This window comes from Gobio gobio, assembly GCF_949357685.1.
Source record: "Gobio gobio genome assembly, chromosome: 18".
In the NCBI taxonomy this organism is placed as follows: Eukaryota; Metazoa; Chordata; class Actinopteri; order Cypriniformes; family Gobionidae; genus Gobio; species Gobio gobio.
The window spans coordinates 31,422,578-31,443,453 of NC_137111.1; the positions used below are offsets into that span (position 1 = coordinate 31,422,578).

A 20,876-nucleotide genomic window follows, 5' to 3' on the forward strand; every position below is an offset into this window, starting at 1 on the left:
GCTAGTAATGCTACTATAGGAAATCGATAAAAATAGGTTTATGGAAATAAATATGGAGATATACATCAATAAGTAATATAATGTATATAATATATAGGCTACATATATACAATATAATGTAGTAATATAGATGACTATGTACAGTGACTGACAGTTTTTGTGATTTAAGTACAACGTGAATATGTTCTTTGGTGTAGCTCTGAATCGTCATAATCATCATGATGATGTTTTCATTCGCTGGTTGATACCCAGTGAGTCTGGGTAAGACGGGTAATCTATATGGCACTGAAGTGTCTAAATTGATATGAATCAAGCACCTGATCATAGCCAGAAACAAACTTTTCTTTACAGCTCTACACTCACCTAAAGGATTATTAGGAACACCTGTTAAATTTCTCATGAATGCAATTATCTAATCAACCAATCACATGGCAGTTGCTTCAATGCATTTAGGGGTGTGGTCCTGGTCAAGACAATCTCCTGAACTCCAAACTGAATGTCAGAATGGGAAAGAAAGGTGATTTAAGCAATTTTGAGCGTGGCATGGTTGTTGGTGCCAGACGGGCCGGTCTGAGTATTTCACAATCTGCTCAGTTAGTGGGATTTTCACGCACAACCATTTCTAGGGTTTACAAAGAATGGTGTGAAAAGGGAAAAACATCCAGTATGCGGCAGTCCTGTGGGCGAAAATGCCTTGTTGATGCTTGAGGTCAGAGGAGAATGGGCCGACTGATTCAAGCTGATAGAAGAGCAACTTTGACTGAAATAACCACTCGTTACAACCGAGGTATGCAGCAAAGCATTTGTGAAGCCACAACACGCACAACCTTGAGGCGGATGGGCTAAGACAGCAGAAGACCCCACAGGGTCCCACTCATCTCCACTACAAATAGGAAAAAGAGGCTACAATTTGCACGAGCTCACCAAAATTGGACAGTTGAAGACTGGAAATATGTTGCCTGGTCTGATGAGTCTCGATTTCTGTTGAGACATTCAGATGGTAGAGTCAGAATTTGGCGTAAACAGAATGAGAACATGGATCCATCATGCCTTGTTACCACTGTGCAGGCTGCTGGTGGTGGTGTAATGGTGTAGGGGATGTTTTCTTGGCACACTTTAGGCCCCTTAGTGCCAATTGGGCATCGTTTAAATGCCACGGCCTACCTGAGCATTGTTTCTGACCATGTCCATCCCTTTATGACCACCATGTACCCATCTTCTGATGGCTACTTCCAGCAGGATAATGCACCATGTCACAAAGCTCGAATCATTTCAAATTGGTTTCTTGAACATGACAATGAGTTCACTGTACTAAAATGGCCCCCACAGTCACCAGATCTCAACCCAATAGAGCATCTTTGGGATGTGGTGGAACGGGAGCTTCGTGCCCTGGATGTGCATCCCACAAATCTCCATCAACTGCAAGATGCTATCCTATCAATATGGGCCAACATTTCTAAAGAATGCTTTCTGCACCTTGTTGAATCAATGCCACGTAGAATTAAGGCAGTTCTGAAGGCGAAAGGGGGTCAAACACAGTATTAGTATGGTGTTCCTAATAATCTTTTAGGTGAGTGTATATGGCTAGTGCCTAGTCAGAACACATGGCTAATTTTGAATGGTCGACTCGTCAATGGAGTAAGATGCTTTTTAGTTATAGTTGGTGTAGTTGCAGCATCCACCAGCAGAGGCTAACAGGATTCTGCTAATTTGGTTAAAAAAAACTGTTACACTAGGGGCACTCTTGTGCAGTTAACCACCTACCCACGAAGAGCTTGATGATTTGGTTCAGTGGTGTCTTAACACAAAATCATTTGGTCTGTAGTTAAATAACTTAAATAAGGATTCTCCATCCCACAGCCAGCATTTTTTTTTAATATTATTTGTATTACCCTATATCTTCTAATTACATGGATTTGATTTGATTAATTTTATTTTATTTTATTTTATTTATTTTATTTTGAGCAGCATGCATTATGTGCCTTAATGAATATTCTTCTGCAAAGTGTGGATCTCTGGGTGACAGCAAAAGGCTGCATGCACTGCGACCCGCTCCATCCAGAAGTGTATTTGAGCATGCAAATTTAATAAGTGTTTATTTAGCAGGGCCAGCTTGTAATTAGGTTAATGCTGCAGTCGCTCTGCACTGCTCTCCCACAGCTCCATTCTCCTCACCTGCTCAGGCGGAAAGCACCACAGACGGACCTGGCACTGCCCGCCATGCTCTGATCATGCCCTCTTGGGCCTGCTGGACACCTCGCCCACCTGCCTCACATGAAGCCAATGTCCAAACCTCTAACTGACATTAACCGTCACCTGCTAATATGACTAACTGTCCAATAACTGTTGGATATCTGAAAGTGATTTGGGCATTAAAGGAACAGACAGTTTTAATAAACTTCGATTTTAGGATGTCATATTCAAAATCTTTCTTTCAGTCTGCTTCCCCCATATCAATATATTGCAATTTGTCTATTTTTCTGTCTTTCTCCCTCACTGAATATGGCTTATTGTGTGTTTTTGTGAATGTCAAGCTCCCACACACTTCCTCACACCCACTCTCTCCATGCAGCAGCTGTGTGTGGTCTGTTTCTTACTTCCTGTTCTGGCTCCTCACTCAGGGCCTTTCCCCTTAACACACACACACACAGACACAAATACAAGATCACATGAACTTATATAGTCACATGCATGCCCGCTACAACATCACAAACACATTCATGGCAATGCACCGCTTTATAAAACTGTCGACCACATTGATCTGAATAAGGTGTCTACAAGCGCATTCCCTGTGTTATGCAATAGGTTTAAAAATCCAGCAAGTCTGACAGTCTTGGCTCCATCCTTTAGGGCTCAGCGTCCTTCATAATAATTAACTCTCAGTGACCTTTGATACAGATGTAACCCGTCATAAGCTCACGGTTATATAGCACAAACTTTCATTCTAGTGAAACTTCTTAGCTCCTGTGGGGTCTGCCTTTAAATCTTGTTTTATCCACCATCATTTTAATTTGCAGTCCTTGTTTGTGGTTCAGATAACTTTTACAAAAAAATCTTAATAATTAGATTTAATTCATTTATTACATAATACATGCATTTAAATCAAGAATATTATTTAAAACAGCTCAGTCATATTAAATAATTGTATTACATTTATATTTATTACATCATAATATATATATATATATATATTAAATACTTTATGAAACAAAATAATAAAAAAATAACCTGTATGTTAATTTGATAATAGCTGGATGGTCCTTGCTTTGTAAGATCTCACAATGGGGCAGTACCTGCCACATGCATACATGACACGGGACATTGGCTCTATTAAATGTTGCTATTTTATTGACAATATTTTTTGTTGTTGTCTGAAGTAACTTATTGTTCCTTTTGCAAGGCGATGTAGATGATGTATAACAACAATTACGTTTTGAACAAAAATAAGAATGAAATAAGTTTACTAGATGACTCTGAATACATTTTAAATCCATCCCTAATTTACCTTTATGTATTTGTATTTATATTAGGCTTACTGTTAGACAAAAAAGCCTTTTTGTGTGTGTGTGAAGATTTACGCATTTCAATTAATAGTAAAATAATCCTTACATATTTTAACTGAATAATTGATTAAGAATTGTTCAGTCATTCAATTATAGGATTATTCAATTCAATTTGATGGAATTTTACTATAAATTTTAAGTCAACCTTTAAAAAAGCATAATTTTTTTTGAGTGTAACATACTTTCACTTTTAGAAAAAGGGCTTTCCAAACACAAATCACATATTTGAAAAAGGCGACACGCTATTATTTAGTGTAAACTGGTTTGCTCAATTGCTCATGTTTAATATGGAATCTGAAACTTAATTTGACATTTTCCTTTGAATGTCAGACATCAAACCAATGAATACCTCTCCCTGTTGAAATTCTGATTCATGATCTATATACCAGACTGTCCAGATTTTTGCAGATGAATGTGTGCATTTACAGAAGAGCTGAATGATGAACTGACGTTTAGGTAGGTATGCAATAGGTATGCAATCAATTTGTAACATCTGTAACAGGGCCACTGTTAATGTAGGCTGCTCTTCAGAATACATACCATATATTCTTCAGAGGAGGGGTGAAGCCGCCGCTGTAGTGCACAATTCAAATTCCAGCCAGCGGGGGCAGCTATGGGCCGGTGTGTGTGTTTCATAAACGTGCAACTGCTTGTGTGCCTGCTGAGCTGGGCTTGTGGTTGGCGGAGAGTAGGTGTGGCTTCTTTCCCTCCGTGGTCACAGCAGAACAAGATCATTCAGATATTTGCACAAAGCCAACCTGACAGAAGGGGGAGGAGAGGGAAGAGGGAGGGCAAGGCTTTTGCAGTCTTTCTCCTTCTTATTCTTTCTTCTCTCTCTTTCTCTCTCTATACCTCCACAGAAACAAGGAAGACTGTCTACTTAATGCCCTGTGAACTGAGCAGAATCAAATTAGAACGGCAGCTGCATGGGCAGTTTACTTTCTACCTCTCATTCAGTTTAAAGGGACAGTTCGCTCACAAATAAATATTCTCAACATCAAATTCCAGATGAATTTAGGAAAATATCCAAGCTACTCTTTTTTCCAAACAAACAGTGAAAGTGAATGAGGACTAGCGACAGCTGTGGTTAATTAAAGCTGACAGTAAAATAATTTGGATTATTTTGACCCTGTCTGCCCTTCGGACAGGTGTCACGAAAATGAGTTAAAAATCACTCTGGCGTTTTTTTGTCAAGTGACTATTCTTAACCTGTGACTAAAGAGGCTTGAAATCGCACCACCTCTTCAAAATGTTATATAAAAGAAGTTGAAGTTGAATTGAGGTGAATTGCACTTTGACGTAGCCTATGAGGGAAAAACAGGACATTTGATGTGAACAAATGTAGCCTAGTATGGGACTTATATTCATCATTGTTGGATCCTGAAAAGTGGGCTATTAGATGTCATCCAAAAAGTTGTTTCAGAGGAAAGTTATTTCATGTTGACTTAAACGTTGTTGAGGGCAGTTATTTTGATACATAAATAATGTCCTCTAAAAATTAAATCTGTTAAAGTAAAAATAAAATAGGCCTAAAAAATAATATTTAGCTTTAAAAAAAACTGTTGAGGCGTTTTTCTGTCAGTCATTTTGAGTGCTTAATGTATTCTGATATATCTTTTAATGGTTGAAGTTATGAAACAGCAAACACTGCTGCTCCTTTGCATTACATTGAGTTGCAGTAAGGTATCATACATTCTTTTTTTCCCTTTGGTTTGACCCATTTCTTCACGTGGATAAAAGTGGGCCAACAAAGAACACTGTAGGGAAAGGACGGATACTAACCACAGCAAATTAGTCAGCTTTTTGACACAAGCCCCGCTTACTGGAAACAATACAGTATGAGAAGGCAAATATTTTACCCGTTATGAAACTCGAAACTTGTTAGAGGCTTGACTATAGAGGGATGTAAAGTGAAAACAAGCCCTGTCTGACAGCACTGCATTAAGGTGGTGTCCACTCCAGAGCCTCCTGAACAGCACAACTGAAAGTTACCGAAATACTTGTTTTAGATAAAGGAAAGAATAACAAATAGTAAAAGTGAGATGGTCACAGTAAGGGATCTTGCAGATCACACACTGCCTCACTACTCATAAAATGCAACATGATCCACAGGGGGAAAACATTCTCGCTGGCCTGTGATCAGTTCGGCCATGTTTTGAGCCGGCCATCCCCCTACAATTCACACAGACACTGCCACGTGCTAAAACTGTCCTTGCTACACAGCTGTGTGGCCCCAATACTGGAAATAGATTCCTGCTACCAGGCCATGAGTCATAGGTGCAAAATGGAGGCAACTGTTGATGCAGAGAAATGTGCACTGTTTCATACAAAGCAGCTGAGTGACTCAGAAATTATATACCTCGACCTGTTCATTTGTCTGTTATGTACTCACTATACAATCTTTAAACATAGTATCATGCTTTGTTCTGATGGAAAATGAAGAAAACAAATGCAGAATGTATTTTTTATCCGTTTATTGTATGATATAAAACTAGAAAAGTAAGACTGTTTCAAATTCATAGACACATGTCCATATTTTATATATATTCTACAGTCCACACCTTGATGCAAATACAGTGATCATCAGTTGATGGGTTATTTTTCTCAAAATGAATGTCTGTAATATTGCATAGAAAAAGGCACAGCTCCAAGGCTTGAAGATACAGCCTTACTTAATGAGCAGAAAAAGGGTTTAGGCCCTCCACCACATTTTGTCTCTCTGTTTCTCATACACACACACACACACACACACACACACACACACACACGCACGCACGCACGCACACACTCTTACACACGAATAATCCCAGTGGTCACTATCCTGAAACCACTTTAAACTTCCCAGAATGTATGGCCTGAACCATGGGACAGTGAGATACCGTTAAAAAGCAACAACCGATATCATCAGAAATCATGCTGCCTTTCTTCTTTACATTTGGCATTGAGGGTTATCAAAAAGATTTTCCCAGAAATAGGCTTTGGAAGATTGAAATTCTAAAGTTTGTAGAGAATAAAGTATTGCTTCACAAACCTTTCCCTTGCACACAATCTGAAATACATAAAACATTAAATACTCATAATTAAATAGCGACAGGGAGTGTTTGACTAAATGACTAGCACAAGCACCACCCCAAATTATAATACAAGAAACTAAACAGACACAAAATAATGCATTATTAAAACAAGATGAAAAAAAAATGGCTTCCACCCCAATTAATAAGCAGTGATACATTCCCATAAGCATAATACATTCCTATCTCATATTCTGTACAAATCACAATCTGGATGTTAGCTTAACATAAAAAATAAATATATTTACACAGGAAACAAAAAAATAAATAACTTAAAACAAACACTCCAAATCCAAAAATCCTATAAGAAACTGTAATCATAGTTTTGATTCCATAGTTTTGTCCGCTCTGCTCTCATTCACTTATGTTTTTAATTCTCAGACAATCTCTCTTTTGAACTCTGGGTATCAAATCCAAACCGTCACCTTTAGTTTAGGTCTCTGTGACAGGAAGTTCAAATATCAGATTAATAATGGTCACCCTTATTTCACGAATAATATACTTATTAAAAATACACATTTGATAAGTTGTCTTCCCTCACTGACATTGCACTGACCAGGAAGGCATATAATGCACAGTTTTTGTCGGTATGTAAATCTAACATTATTAATGAGAGCTAGTTTAGTGCGTCAAACAGCTATGTGAAACTAATACAGGTGATATGATAAATGGTCCCTTTCCTTTTATGTCAGGTGCACATAAAATAATCCTTCCAACCAATCTGGTTGACTTCAGTGGTTTATAGCAAGTGTTTTTAGCAAATATACTGTGCTGTGTATTGCACATACATGCATAATACTCTCCCGCCAAACTTGTGCATACTTAAACTCCCCCAAATAAACGCCACTTAAATGTAATGTGACCATTCCTACTGGCCAAACGACACGAAAACCCAGCAGGGCAACAGAGAGAGAGTCTGACTGGAACATGATACCATTAATAAAACTCAAACAAACAATGGTATAAATAAGATAAAATAAAACCAAACCATACACTAATCATCTGACACCTGTACAATTATGAGCTATAATCCTGCATGCATTAGTATGTTAACAGAAATGTACCGTTGTACTGGCGAGAGATGTATATGAAGTAAATGTTTGGCAAAAAGAGTATGATAATGGAAATTGTTGAAAATTAACTGAATAGCAACCATAAACTTACATGTGCGGTACAGTTTTCCCCCCATTTTGCATGAAGAGACACGCATAGACCCTCTTGCTGTGCATTAGTGTAGCATTAAAACTGAACCAGTCACTGAGTATGAGTGATGATATAAAGCAAAAACAACTGCCAAAATAAGGAAGTTACGGCGAAGCCTTGACTCTGATAAAAATAAAAAGGAAATGGCTGAGAGAAGTCGACAGTTTGCTTATTACTGACCAGAAGGCATTGATTGCATACATTATTTGTAGCATAAAGGGGTTTTAGCATTGGCTAATCAAAGAAATGTATCTGTAAAACAATACATTGCCAGCTGAGATGTAAACACATGGAATCCGAGCCGTTATGGCAGGAATTTGGTTGGTTTGACTGTAAATATCTGACCACTACGCACATCCATGAATAAATAAAAGCTGGTAAAGCATGTTCCATAAATGAGTACATTTCACAAATGTATAAGTTTCACTGAAGGAAGTTTAAAGGGGTAGTTCGCCCAAAATGAAAATCTTCATTTACTCAACTTTACTCATGTTATTCCAAACGTGCCTTCATTTATTTTTCCTGTGAAACATAAAAAAGACATTTTCCAAAATAATATGTTCTTTTATGTTCCACAGAAGAAAGAAACTTTCAGGTTTGAAAGGACATGAGGGTGAGTGCATGGTGAACTATCCCTTTAATTAACATTAAAATGGAAGCAGACCAAAAAAAACCCTATGAATAAATGAGCACATATTTTGAAAAAACAATAAAACAGCTCTGGACAGGAAAACATAAACAAAATAACCAAGTTCCTCTTTTAAAATCATTGTGCTTTGTGAAAATGAAAGAAACATATGAAAATAGGGCTGCCATTGCACATTCTTGCACCTGTTTGCTGAGAAGGAAAAAGGGAGATGCTACTGCTCTAATAATCCATGTTGTTCGATTAGAAATGAAGAGAAAAATGAGACGAGACAAACAACTGTTAGTTAACTAACCAAGTGGTCATAAATGAAGGCACTCGGATCTGCCAGAGGCCAAAGTGTGTTCCATAAAATTTCTTCATGTTCCTTTTTGGGACAGGCAAGCACAGTGCATGCACAGTGTTGAGAAGTAGTACTGGGCAACATCACCATTAAAATTGACTTTTTCTTTTGTTTTTAAAAACATATGAACTGAACAACAAAACTGTACAAAATAAAACTCCAAACACTCACAAAGTGATTCTTCAGTTTCTTTCTCAATTTCTTTTTAAAAACTCTTTGATTGGTTTTGCATTTTCTTCCTCAGTTCCCTTCCAAACCCGGTCATGATCCTACAAGCACCTCCATAATATGGTCCAGTTCAGTGAGGTCCATTTTGAAAGGTTGGTTTGAGCTGACCGCAGGAGCGGCACCGCTGTAGGGCGAAAGAGTCTTGAGGAGCTCGTCCGCCGTCACCATGGGCGCCAGTTTCGAGGGAGCCACACCTGAGGATGAGGTGCAGGGGTCGAAGTCGTACATGGAGGTGTCAATGTCTGCAAAGAGAATGTCGTCCAGGGCCAGGTCTGTCAGGAAGCCTGAGGACGAGGCAGAGGGTGAGGTGCTCATGTCCAGGCTGTTAGGAGGAAGAGTCTCTGGTGCGTTGGGGGCCGCCGAGCTTTCCTCGGGCAGCGGGACCAGCCCTTCAAGCTTTGGGCAGCAGGGCTTACTGCAGTCTTTGGAGTCCAAGGCCCCTGAGTTTAAGCTGGGGGGACACAATGGCATTTGGAGGGTCACTGTAAGGGACGAGTGGGAGGTAGCACCGGGCACTGATGTAGCTGTAGGTAAGGGCGAAGGACAGAGCTCCTCGATCTCATCCAGGGCAGAAGAAAAACTGTCTCTGGCCACAGGTGAAGGGAGTCTGGGCAGGGTTGGGGGAGGCGGAGGAGGAGGAGGAGGAGGCGCAAGCGGAGGGGGCGATGTGCAAAGCGTGACACTGTCCTCCTCTAAAAGCGAAGCTGGGGTGAGACAGGCCTCCAAAGGTGCTGGGTTTGACAGCACAGACGAAGGAGATGTAAGGACCGGAGCTGAGAGTGCTGGGGACTGGGACAGCGGCGGTGTCACCATGGACAACACGCTGAAGGCAGGCTGCGCCTCACGGAAACTCTCGTCCACGGGGTCGTCGGGTGGAGGGGAAGGAGGGAAGAAGAGTGGCCGCAGGTTTCCCTCCTGCTTCAGCTCGTCCTGGATGCGCCTCAGCATGTTGTTGATGAGCACACGCTTTTCCAAGCTGGGCTCGGTGAGCGCCCGGTGGTTGTACAGCTTCATCAGAGACATGTTGAAGATGGTCTGCCTCTGCAGCGTGTAGGAGACCTTTGAGAGCCCGTCGACCATCACTCCTGGCCCTGCCGCCAACGCTTTGCCTTCCAGCCCCTCTTCATCCTCATCTAGTTTCCGCTTTGCCCCTTTACCCAACATATATCTGCTTAGAGTAAAGAGAGAGAGAGAGAGAGAAAGAAAGAAAGAAAGAGAAAGAGAGTTAGCCACTCATTACGTTCATGACTCATTGCTGTTCATCTCCCTGACTCAACACTGGTTCCATATAAATCTCTTGATCTACAGAAAAATACCTAAATGGCAAAAATGTCAAACATATACATTTCAAGAAACTGAGCTGTTAAAGGTGTGCGTAATTCCAGGAAAAATACTTTCACCATGCTAGTTGAATATATAGAGACAACAAGTTAGTCAATTTCAGGTTGTGCGCCATTCAAGTGGAGTCAGAAATTTTGTAGTTAGGAGTTACGAGCACATGAATGACCCGAGCAAAGTCAAATTTACTCTGAATTCTGGATGTTACGTTAGTTGCCAAGTGTTGATGTTAGAATGGGCATGTTGATTTGAAACATGGCAAATCTACAATATATTTATTTATAGATATCAGTGAGTGGAAAGCAAGTCAAATAAAAAACTTTCACCATTTGCTAACACAAATATTGATACCATTTATAGATTGATAGCATTTATAGAGATTCATCATTTTGAATTCAGATGTAGTCATCTGGGTTTATTGTTCACAATATAATTATTTTGTTTTGTTCAGGCTACTTCCTTGTTATGTTTCCTACATGAATATGTGATATGGCGTAAAAACAAACTCCTGACTATGAGGTAGGAGTTTCCCAAGTACACTTGAAGGGTATAAAAGTATAAACACTGACACTATCAAAACATTGCTGCTTGTTTGAGAATTCGAACCAGTCCAACATGGCAACACTGGCTCAAACAATTGTGCGAGTTTGGCTGTCTGTTTCTTTGACCAATGGAAGGACGGGGGAGTGTTTGGGAAACCTGTTCGATTATTTTTGCCATTCTGGTGGGTGCCGCTAGTTCACAGAAAAAGCACTTTTAAATAATAACTGTCCAGAATAAAATAAAAACAATTTATGACTTTTTCCCCCTTTCTTTTATTAGGGCCCGAGCACCGATGGTGTGAGGACCCTATTGTATTTATGGATTGTCTTTCTTTTTTTGAAAGCATAGTGAGGAAAGTACAGGCAGAGTTAGGGGGAATAGGACTGGAACATCACTTTTTTTGTTTAGAGATCATCAAAAAACTCTTTGAATAAAGATAATGTAGTGTTTTTAACTACATGTACATAATTTACAGACATGGTCAAAAAAACAAGAAATTGTTTCGATTAACAGATTTGTGGGTTGAAGCTCGGTTGCTATGACATTGACCTGCAAGCTGTTGTCATATTTGCATTCGGTGCCTTTGCTGATGTGAGAGTCAGTACAATCTCTGTCCATCCGTCATAGAGAGCCCAAAATGCCTCATGTTACAACCGTACCAAACAGATAAGGTAACAATATGGGAACACACTACGATGTACACTGTGTTTAGCAAATCACAGCATCTCCAACAGGAGATTAGCAACAACGATCTCCAAACATAAGAATTCAAACTTTCGAGTTGCAGAGGAAAGATGTGCTGCTGGAAATAACTGTATGCCATGAGTTGCTACCACAGGAGCGTTTACAGAAATACAGCTCTGACTACTCCTTCCTGAGCCGTGCTGCAGCGAAGAGGGAGGCAAATGTGTGTCAGACTTTCAGTAAGTACTCACGGTAAGAATGTGTCACACGAGTGCAAAGCCCTGATCACTCCCTGCTTAAATACATGCTGGCTGCAGGAAGACAAGATCCAGCTGAGTGTTTGGTGGAAAAGGGGGATGGAGAGGAGGAGCGAGTGTGTGACCTACGCTGAGCTTTGCATGTAGGCAATAGTGTTCTCAGATACTGTAGCTCTAGGTTGATGATGCGAGAGATTTAAAACAGATCACATGGGCCACCGTAATATTACAGTGCACTGATTCACCATTGCTCTGCTCAAGGAGAGAGGGAAAAAAGGGTCTGGGGGTTGGGGGTGTGGACGACAGATGGTCCAAACAATTGGATGGTGTACACTGGAACGTTTTACCTTGCTTTCAACTTAGCGTGAGTCACATGTATTTGGGAGCTATTTTAGAAAAAGACCCTTTAATGAAAAGTTTTTGTCATGTATTCGTCATTTAAATGTAATTTACAAATTTGGTAGCCGTTATCCAAAGCAATATTCACTGTCTTCAAATTATACCGTTAAATTGATCAGTATGGAATCAATTTGGTGCACCATGCTCTTCTAGTTGCTGTAATTTTTTTGACCGTATGAAGCACAAAAATACCATATGTTTGCAGAGATTTAGTAAACATGCGAAGTTCACATACTTGTTTCTCCAGGGAAAACAAATGCGACAGCCAGATATTTTACTTTGAAATGTGCATTCCGTGTCAGAATGTCTGTTTTTGTTTTGGTGCGATCCCACCCGCGGCCAATTTACCCAATAGTATTCAGACACCTCGGGTTGCCATTTTGTGGAAAACACATACGTATTGTAGCCATGGAAGCCAGCAAACACACTAGGTCAGAGATCGCATTTTGTACCCGACCTAAAAAGCCTCGCCATCCAGTTAAAAAGCTCCATGTCCAGAGGCATATTACAATGTGGATAAATCAACTTACAGTGTAAGGCTCGTCGCCTTCCATTGTCAATTGCACTCGTTCCTGTTGCATGTCCTCAATCTGGCAACCAGCGTGAGCATTGAGTCTGAGGAGAAGGGGTGGAAGAAACAACCCTCTCCAATATTTTGAATTTGGACTGTAGTACCCATTTCAACCATTAGCTGTCAATATTACATACTGCACATTTAATACATTTCATTCATTCTTTGGAACTCTAGTATGTTTAAAATAACATTCACCATCCAATTTTAATTATTTATTGCAACATACACTACTGTTCAAAAGTTTGGGGTCGGTTTGATTATTTTTTATGTTTTTGAAAGTTGACTCCTCTGTTCATCAAGGCTTTTATTTTGTAAAAAAAAAAAAATACAGTAAAAACAGTAATATTGTGAAATATTATTGCAATTTAAAATAACTGTTTTGTATTTTATTATATTTTAAAATGTAATTTATTCCTGTCATGGCAAAGCTACATTTTCAGCAGCCATTACTCCAGTGTCACATGATCTTTTTAAAAATATTTATAATTAATATATTATAATATATAATATAATATAATTAGGGCTGCACGATTAATTGAAATCAAACCGCAATCGCGATTTGGCTTGTGTGCAATTATGAAAGCGCAAAGGCTGCGATTTTAATGAAATAAATAAATGCTCAGCGTGTCAGTGAAGAGCGGCTCTGTGATCAGTAAACGCTGCTCCGTCTAAAAGACTGCGAGTTTGAGTTGTTTATTATAAAGTGCGCTTGAAAAAGCAAAATGTGTCAAACATCTTCACAAACTAGTAATGAGAAGCGTTCATAAACCTGTTGTCCACGAAATACAGCGTTTAATAACATGTTTTGACTCACTTCATTTAGTCGGTCGAGCTGATGTGGCTTATCATCACAGAATGTCAATCAGCACTGCATACTTTATTATTATGAAAATACCTGAGAGGACTTGAAGAACTCAAATACACCATATTTTGCTGCAGTGGTGTTTATTGTCGTCATGTTTAATCAAAGCGTTTCTTTCTATCTTAGTTTTATTCAGCTTATAGCGCTAGCTTCGCTTCACATTAGGGATTTGGCAAATGTGGAGTTTCTGTTCGAGGGCGCCCTCTGACCTCCAGTATGAATGAAACTTTTGGGTAGAAAATAAGAAAAATATTACTTCTAAATAAATTTATATGACAATCCCAAGTGGCAACCTCCCGCAGTTTCTCTTGAAGCCAATACGGAAGTGACATATACTGCAATTCATCGACGGGGCCACTAGGGACAGGCTCCAGAAGTGAGCAGAATCTCATTGTGCCCCATGTTAAAATGGCCAACTTTAGAGCAGATTAAAACATGTTTAAAGCCTGGTACAAATTGTGGTTTTGGTCTATATGGCAAATTTTGCCCTTCATGACAACTGTAAGGGGGGTGATTTTTTTTTATAACTCATTCGTTTACATTATATAAAGCATTAAAGTTCTGCATAATTAAGGGCATGGTCACTTCGAGTGACAGGTGGATAGCCATTTATCTGCTGTCTGTTAGTCATCGCGTCACTTCAGCTCCGCCCACGTCCCGCCTTTTTGACCATTTTCTGTTATCCGGGAGTGACGCGCTGCCAACGGCCATCTCGTCCATACTTTGCACTTCAAAGCGGCTCATCAGAATCCTATGTGTGACATCACGGACACTACGTCCATATTTTTTTACAGTCTATGGACAATTCATATGTTTTTCTTCAATGTAGCCTACAGGAGTTTTAATCCCCACAGTAGATGCATAAGAGGCTCATATTTCATATTAAAGACATAGACTTTAAGAAATTGATATCACAGATAAAAAGCACAGATTTTTATAATATTTTTTATAGACCTTTCTAATGATTTTTAGTCATAGGCTGTCTGCATATTAACAGGTAACCCATAATGTTTTAGTTTTCTGTAAAATATAAATATTATTATTATACTGTTATATTTATTATTAAATGCTCTATTTAATTTTTTAAATAATGAATGTTATTGTAATAATAATATTTATTATTTTTATTTAGCAATAATAATAATCATAATTATTATTAATAATATTAATATATACAAAAATGTTATATACACACTTTTCATTTGTAAAATAAATAAATAATAATAAATCCCATTTTAAATCGCAATCGCAATTTTAACCAGAAAAATCGCGATTAGATATTTTCCCCAAATCGTGCAGCCCTAAATATAATTAATATAATATAATCATTTTATTTAGGTGCTTTGCTGAATAGAAAGTATTAATATTTAATGAATCCTTTCAAAAAAATAAAAAAGTATTCATTTCTTTAACAAAAAAACAAAAACAAAAAAAATCATACTGACCCCAAACGGTAGTGTATGTTCCACTGAAATATGATTTCCTACAAGGAAAAAAAGAAGGATGGCACTTGACTAAGTTGGCGGCCCAAACTACAATTACAACTACAACTACAATAAAACTATTGTGGGTAAAACTTTGAGGAGGGAATCAATTTTGAATGTACCTTAAACTGTACAACCATTAAATATGACGTCTAACCTGACTGTGGTCTGACTTGATGTCGGCAAAAAGAAAGTAGTTTCAGAAGCAAAGCAAGTTATTACATTTTCATTATTAAGATTATTAAGACCAATACAATTTTACCCTTTCGAATAAAAAGTGCCAATGAATCATTCACAAAAAGACCATGAATATGTATTAAGTAAAAAGAGTTAATTTTGATTTCAAAATCAACTTTAAGGTCAGAATGTGGGTTATTTATCGAGTAAAACATGTATGAGTCATTTAAAACAACAGATCAGTCTTCTCTCTAGCCCACAAGGAAAGCACAGAGATGGCAGAAAGGAGTGAGTGAGAGAGAGACAGAAAGAGAAGGAAGCCCGTTCCTGAGGCCTCCCCTCATTAGCATAAAGTGAAGCCCGGTAGCAGAAGGCAGCATTGCAGTGTGCTTGAACCTAATACAGGCTGACAGCCTCACGCACCCTAGCCCTGCCTGCACACACACACATACACACACAGACTCTGCGCAGTCGCAGATCTGTCAGGCAGCTCCTCTCACTCAGGAAGTGCAAGTGGCTGGGCCTGTTGCCTTGCTGCCTGTTACCATGACAAACACAGTCAGCTGGGAATCCACCCAAAGACTTGACAAAGAGAGCGAGAAAGAGAGAGTTTGGGGGAGAAGAGGGGCTGAGGAAAGTTAAAGAAAGAAATGTTGCTCTTCCTTGACTGCGCGGCTTTTAAGCAGATGAATCTAAAACAATATACGACTAGCTGGAGAGAAAAACAGATTACGTCTATCGGAGATGGATGTACATTCCAAAGCATGCCGTTTACATGCAGAGCATGCAAATAATTCATAAGATGCAGGGTTTATGAACAAGTGAACAAGCTTTACATTCAAATGCCATTTGGTTCAGTTTCATTTAGGGGGGTGACAGAGTGAATTTTTCCATTTAAAAGATATCTAGAGAGATATTTAAAACAATAAGCCATGAGATACAATAAGTCTGAAATGGGAAGAATAACCAAATGAATAAATAAAATAGTGACAGACACATTTAGTTAAACTTCTTAACACCTCCTCTTGTATACAGTAAAGGATCAGCTATTAAAATTAAAATTGTAACCTCTATAATGAGGTTACAGAAGCGTGTTACAGTAGGGAAAACTATTTCAGGCTATTTTAGAGAGGTTTTTTGGTGGATGAGTAAAAGAAAAAGGGTGTAAGAATGACTCAAGTAATAAAAATAGCATCTTACACTATGTAGCTAAAAAGTCACTGCATATTTGGCTTGAGATCTAGGAGTGATTCGGAAAGGCAGACACAAATATGACAGTAAGAAAACAGGTAAAAATCAGTACCACAGAAGTGTTTAGTCATTCCCTATACTATAAACTCACCCAGAGTGGCCCTAGAACTGTATGCCATTGTCTGAAGCTTTCAAGAAAGTCTCAAGCAAATAAAGTTTCCCACAGTAATCCACACAGAGGAATGCCACGGCAGCTGAACGCGTCCTTGTGACTCACGCTGAGGAGTGGATACGACTGTCTGCAGCGCTCAAATGCCACTGCTGCCCCACCCTACACATTCCTTCTGATTTTGCCTCTGTCTGCTTCTGCTGCTTTCCTCCATCCTTTTACTTTCATCTTCAGTGTGAAAGGTCAAAGTGTGTATCATTCTGCTCTCTAGTTCAGAAGTACACTGGCCAGGGAGTTTCTAGGCCTATTCTCTTCCATTGTCAAAATCACTTCAGTGCACTGAAACATTCACTCCCTAGAAGTTCCCAGAATGTGTTGTAAAAGCTAGTACCGATTGGCCGCTCACTATATTCACTTAATGGAAATGTCATCATATGACAAGCACAAAAGTAGTACAAAAGAGTGTACTACTTTTAAACGAGTCTTTAAAAGAGTTGGTTTGTAATTTATCTTTTTCATCCCTAATGTGCATGAAACTGAAAGAAAATTCATTCATTTTATTTGTGCATGTATAATTTTTCTTGTAGATGTACTAGCATTTATACTATAAACATTCTGTGGCTTTATTATGTACATTCTTTTTGTTTTAAATAAAAAAGTCAAGTGTGCACTATAGCTACAACCAAAGAGATAGACAATATAAGTGAGACCTTCACCACTGTGGCTTCTCGGTTTTCTTGGTTCTTTTGCTCCATATGCTGGTCAGTTGCCTTTACCAGATTGACTGGGCAACCCTTACTTTGGCTCCTGACCTGGATATACTAACCACAGGAAGACAACAGGAGGAGCCAGAAAGAACGAGGAAAAAAGGGGAATATTGAGTTCTCCTTAGTAAGAAGTGCTGGGGCAGCACACCGTGTTCCCTCAGACATTCATAAACAGACAACCTGTCTCTTTGCTCCCTAATGCACCAGCGCTGAGCAATGATCCTGAGTGAAAATTCTCCAAGGAGAGGAAAAGACACAGCGTTAGAAAATGTCTATAGCGCAAGACCGGCATTATAGAGTTTGACAAAATGGCTGGCAGAAGCCCACCTTTAAAGGACACTTGCAAAAGCGCAACTTAGATCCTGGTTACAGCTGCAGCCAGTAAGTGTGTATTGAAACAGCACCAGATAATGGTGGAATTAGCGTAAAAAGAGGCAGCAGAGGCCTTTCCGGAGGAGAGCTCTGACTGAGTTGTCAGAGGAAAGCCTGGAAATATGTCAGGGCTGCTAGGCAGGCTGTACGTTCTGTTCCAATCCTACACATAACACATACGGCACATGAGGGACCGGGTGTGACGCCGGAGCTTCTGCACTGGGTGTACTGGTGGAGACAGAGTGAGAGAATGCGGCAGAAGGGATGGTGTGAGCAAGCGAACAAGTGCAGCGGAGAGGATGGAGCACAGAGCGCAGAGTTTTCAGTGATATTATGATCCTGTAACAGGATCTGCACGTTTCCATGCCTGTGCTTCAGAGCTCCCCTCCCCCTTCACCTCCACACAGTGCTATTTCAGATCCGGAGGGTACTGATTCCCACAAACACACACTCACGCTGTCTCTATCTCTCAAACACCTGCAGATACAAATGCACAAACATAGACAAAGTCGAATGCATGCTGAGAAATACAGAGATTCACTAATGGCAAACGAGTGCATCAGATGACAAGCACAAATATAGGCATAAATAATTTGCACACATAAAGGACTACGCCAGTCATGAAGCGTGAAAGAGTGATCTGGATGATGCTGGATGATGCTATTTTTCCTCACTTGGATTTAAGAGTCTTCGTTTAAGAGTCATAAGCCATGAATCAAACCAGCCAGCTACGAGGTGAAATCACAACATTACAAACTTTGATTTGAAGCAAAAAATTACAAAAGTACAAGACAAAACTACAATATAATTAAGCATTGAAAAAACTATTTAAATATGTTGATTATAAATATAGAAGCAAGCAATATATTTTACATTTATGCATTCAAATATTTAAGCAGTTTGAAAGTGTAGAGACACCGACTCGATTACATCATTCGCAGTGCATCATGGGAGTGTGCATGCAGGCACTAAAAATTGTGCTCGTTTCCATTCTTTTTTTGCAGAATCATCATGGGTAATGTAGTTTTCACCAGGAATTCCTCTGTTGAACACAATTATTTAAAAAAAGATTTGAAATAATGGACACTGTTTGCTTAAAAAAAAACATATATAATATATATATATAATAATATACAAATATAACAAACTATATAGGGAACTAAATATCAAACAATAATCTGTTTTTAAAGAGTACAAATCTGCACTGCTCTCCAGGTTGAAACTTTCAAGCCTCTGCCCACACCACAAAACACCACTTGACCAATTAATTCAATATAACAGCAAATAAAAATAAATATACACATTTGCAAACTGTAGATTAAAACAATCATTATTATTTGTAAGGTTATGCTGCGTTCCAGGCAGGTTTTTGAGCCCGTAAATTACAACTTCAAACCACGACTCACGACTTTGTAGCGTTCCAGGCAAAGTCAAGCCAAACTGCCTGAGCGCAAGCATGGCGGACCTTGCGGGGTGTATTTTTACACGGGGTCAGGGGCGTAAATTTCATCTAACAGTTGGGGGGGACAATAAACATGAAATTTCTCAAGAGCAAATTTTGAAGGGGACACAAATAATACAGCCAAAATCGTACTTATAAGGATATGTGTACCAAAAAAAAAAGAAAGTACTTTCGTACTTATTTGCCGTTTTGGTGCACTGAAAAATGATGTAGGCCTAATGTCCATTTTTCTTTTCTCTTTCATTTTATCTGACCAACAACACAAATTGATAGTTGTTTAAATACGATTAAAGTTCACCACACAGTCATATTATAATTATTAAATTATCTTGCGTCCTCCACATAGTATTTTATACGATGATATTCAGATCTTTAGATATTCAACTGCAGCAAGCTAGCCCATATTTTCATATTGAGCAAAACCCAACACAGACCTGGCGGAGCGGCCGTGCGCATATAGGCTACTTTAGGTTTAGAATGAGCGCCAATTCGGGGGGGGTTGCTTGCATTTTGGGTTCATTAGCCTATTATTCGCAGGAAAACAATACAATGACACACTCACTTAAATAGGCGCTTTTACATTTCGCTTTGAAACCAAATCTTCCGCGATCATCTTGTCTGTCAGCTGTTTGCCCGTTCGGCTCGTGCTGTATTGAGCAGACGCGTCTGTTCTCTAACTGAACCAAATTATTTTATTTCTATAAAAATGAAGGCGACGGTGGCCCGGGGCAGTGGCGCGGTGGGCAAGTGGTGTTAACAGTGTTTTGCCTAATCTGTATTAAAGAGAAAATAATCACTTCATCTGATGTTTAAAGTGAATAAAATAGCCTTGACAGCTTACTGGAGTTTCACAACTGCTGTCTGAAGAGCTTTGTTCTCTCCCCAAATTTGTGTGGTACTTTTTTTACGTTCTATGGGTAACGTTAGTTGAGGTGCGCGGTGGATCAAACCACTGTGGGGCAAGGGGGGAGGGTGGACTCAAAATGTTTCTAAACTTAAAACGCATTTTTTGTCCCGTTTGCGTTTGTATTGTTTTACTATTTACACATTTATTTTAAGTATATATTATTATATTATTTACAATACTCAGCATGGTTTTCAGGGGGGGACAGCCCTCAGATTGGGGGGGTCCTGTCCCCCCCGTCCCCCCCGCGATTTACGCCCCTGCACGGGGTGCTCATTTACAATCATTTCTATTGCCAAAGGTGCTTACTCCTTGCTTGTTTGAGGGAAACGGAGGAGAAAAACAGCGCACACGGCAAGAAAAGCTGTTATACCTTTTATTTTACGTTATTTGTATATTTGTTTCATAAACACTGCATCCATAGGGGGCTGCCATTGTTGCTTCGCGGGCTATGTGACGTCAAAACTCGTAACTGGGAGTACATCGATCTACTACGAGTTCACGGGTGGGAAGTCACGGGTTTGACTGCCGTTTCACGCCCGTTTCACACATACTCCGTCTGCAGTGCGTATGCGGTGCGTGTTGCGTTGCGTATGCGGTGCAGGAGCAGCACGCGCTGTTGTGCTTTCATATATGCTG

At 39.4% G+C, this 20,876-nt stretch overlaps 1 protein-coding gene across 2 annotated transcripts in view; it reads right to left on the reverse strand.

The window, feature by feature from the left end:
- Positions 1-6,030: 6,030 nt before the first annotated feature.
- Positions 6,031-20,876, reverse strand: part of sertad2b (SERTA domain containing 2b) — a 61,856-nt gene continuing 47,010 nt past the window's right edge. For both annotated transcript variants that reach the window (XM_079843205.1, XM_079843204.1), the window contains exon 2: positions 6,031-10,222. In XM_079843205.1, coding sequence (XP_079699331.1) covers positions 9,088-10,218 — 1,131 coding nt within the window. In that variant the 5' untranslated portion in view covers positions 10,219-10,222 and the 3' untranslated portion in view covers positions 6,031-9,087. The remainder of the gene's footprint in view (positions 10,223-20,876) is intronic.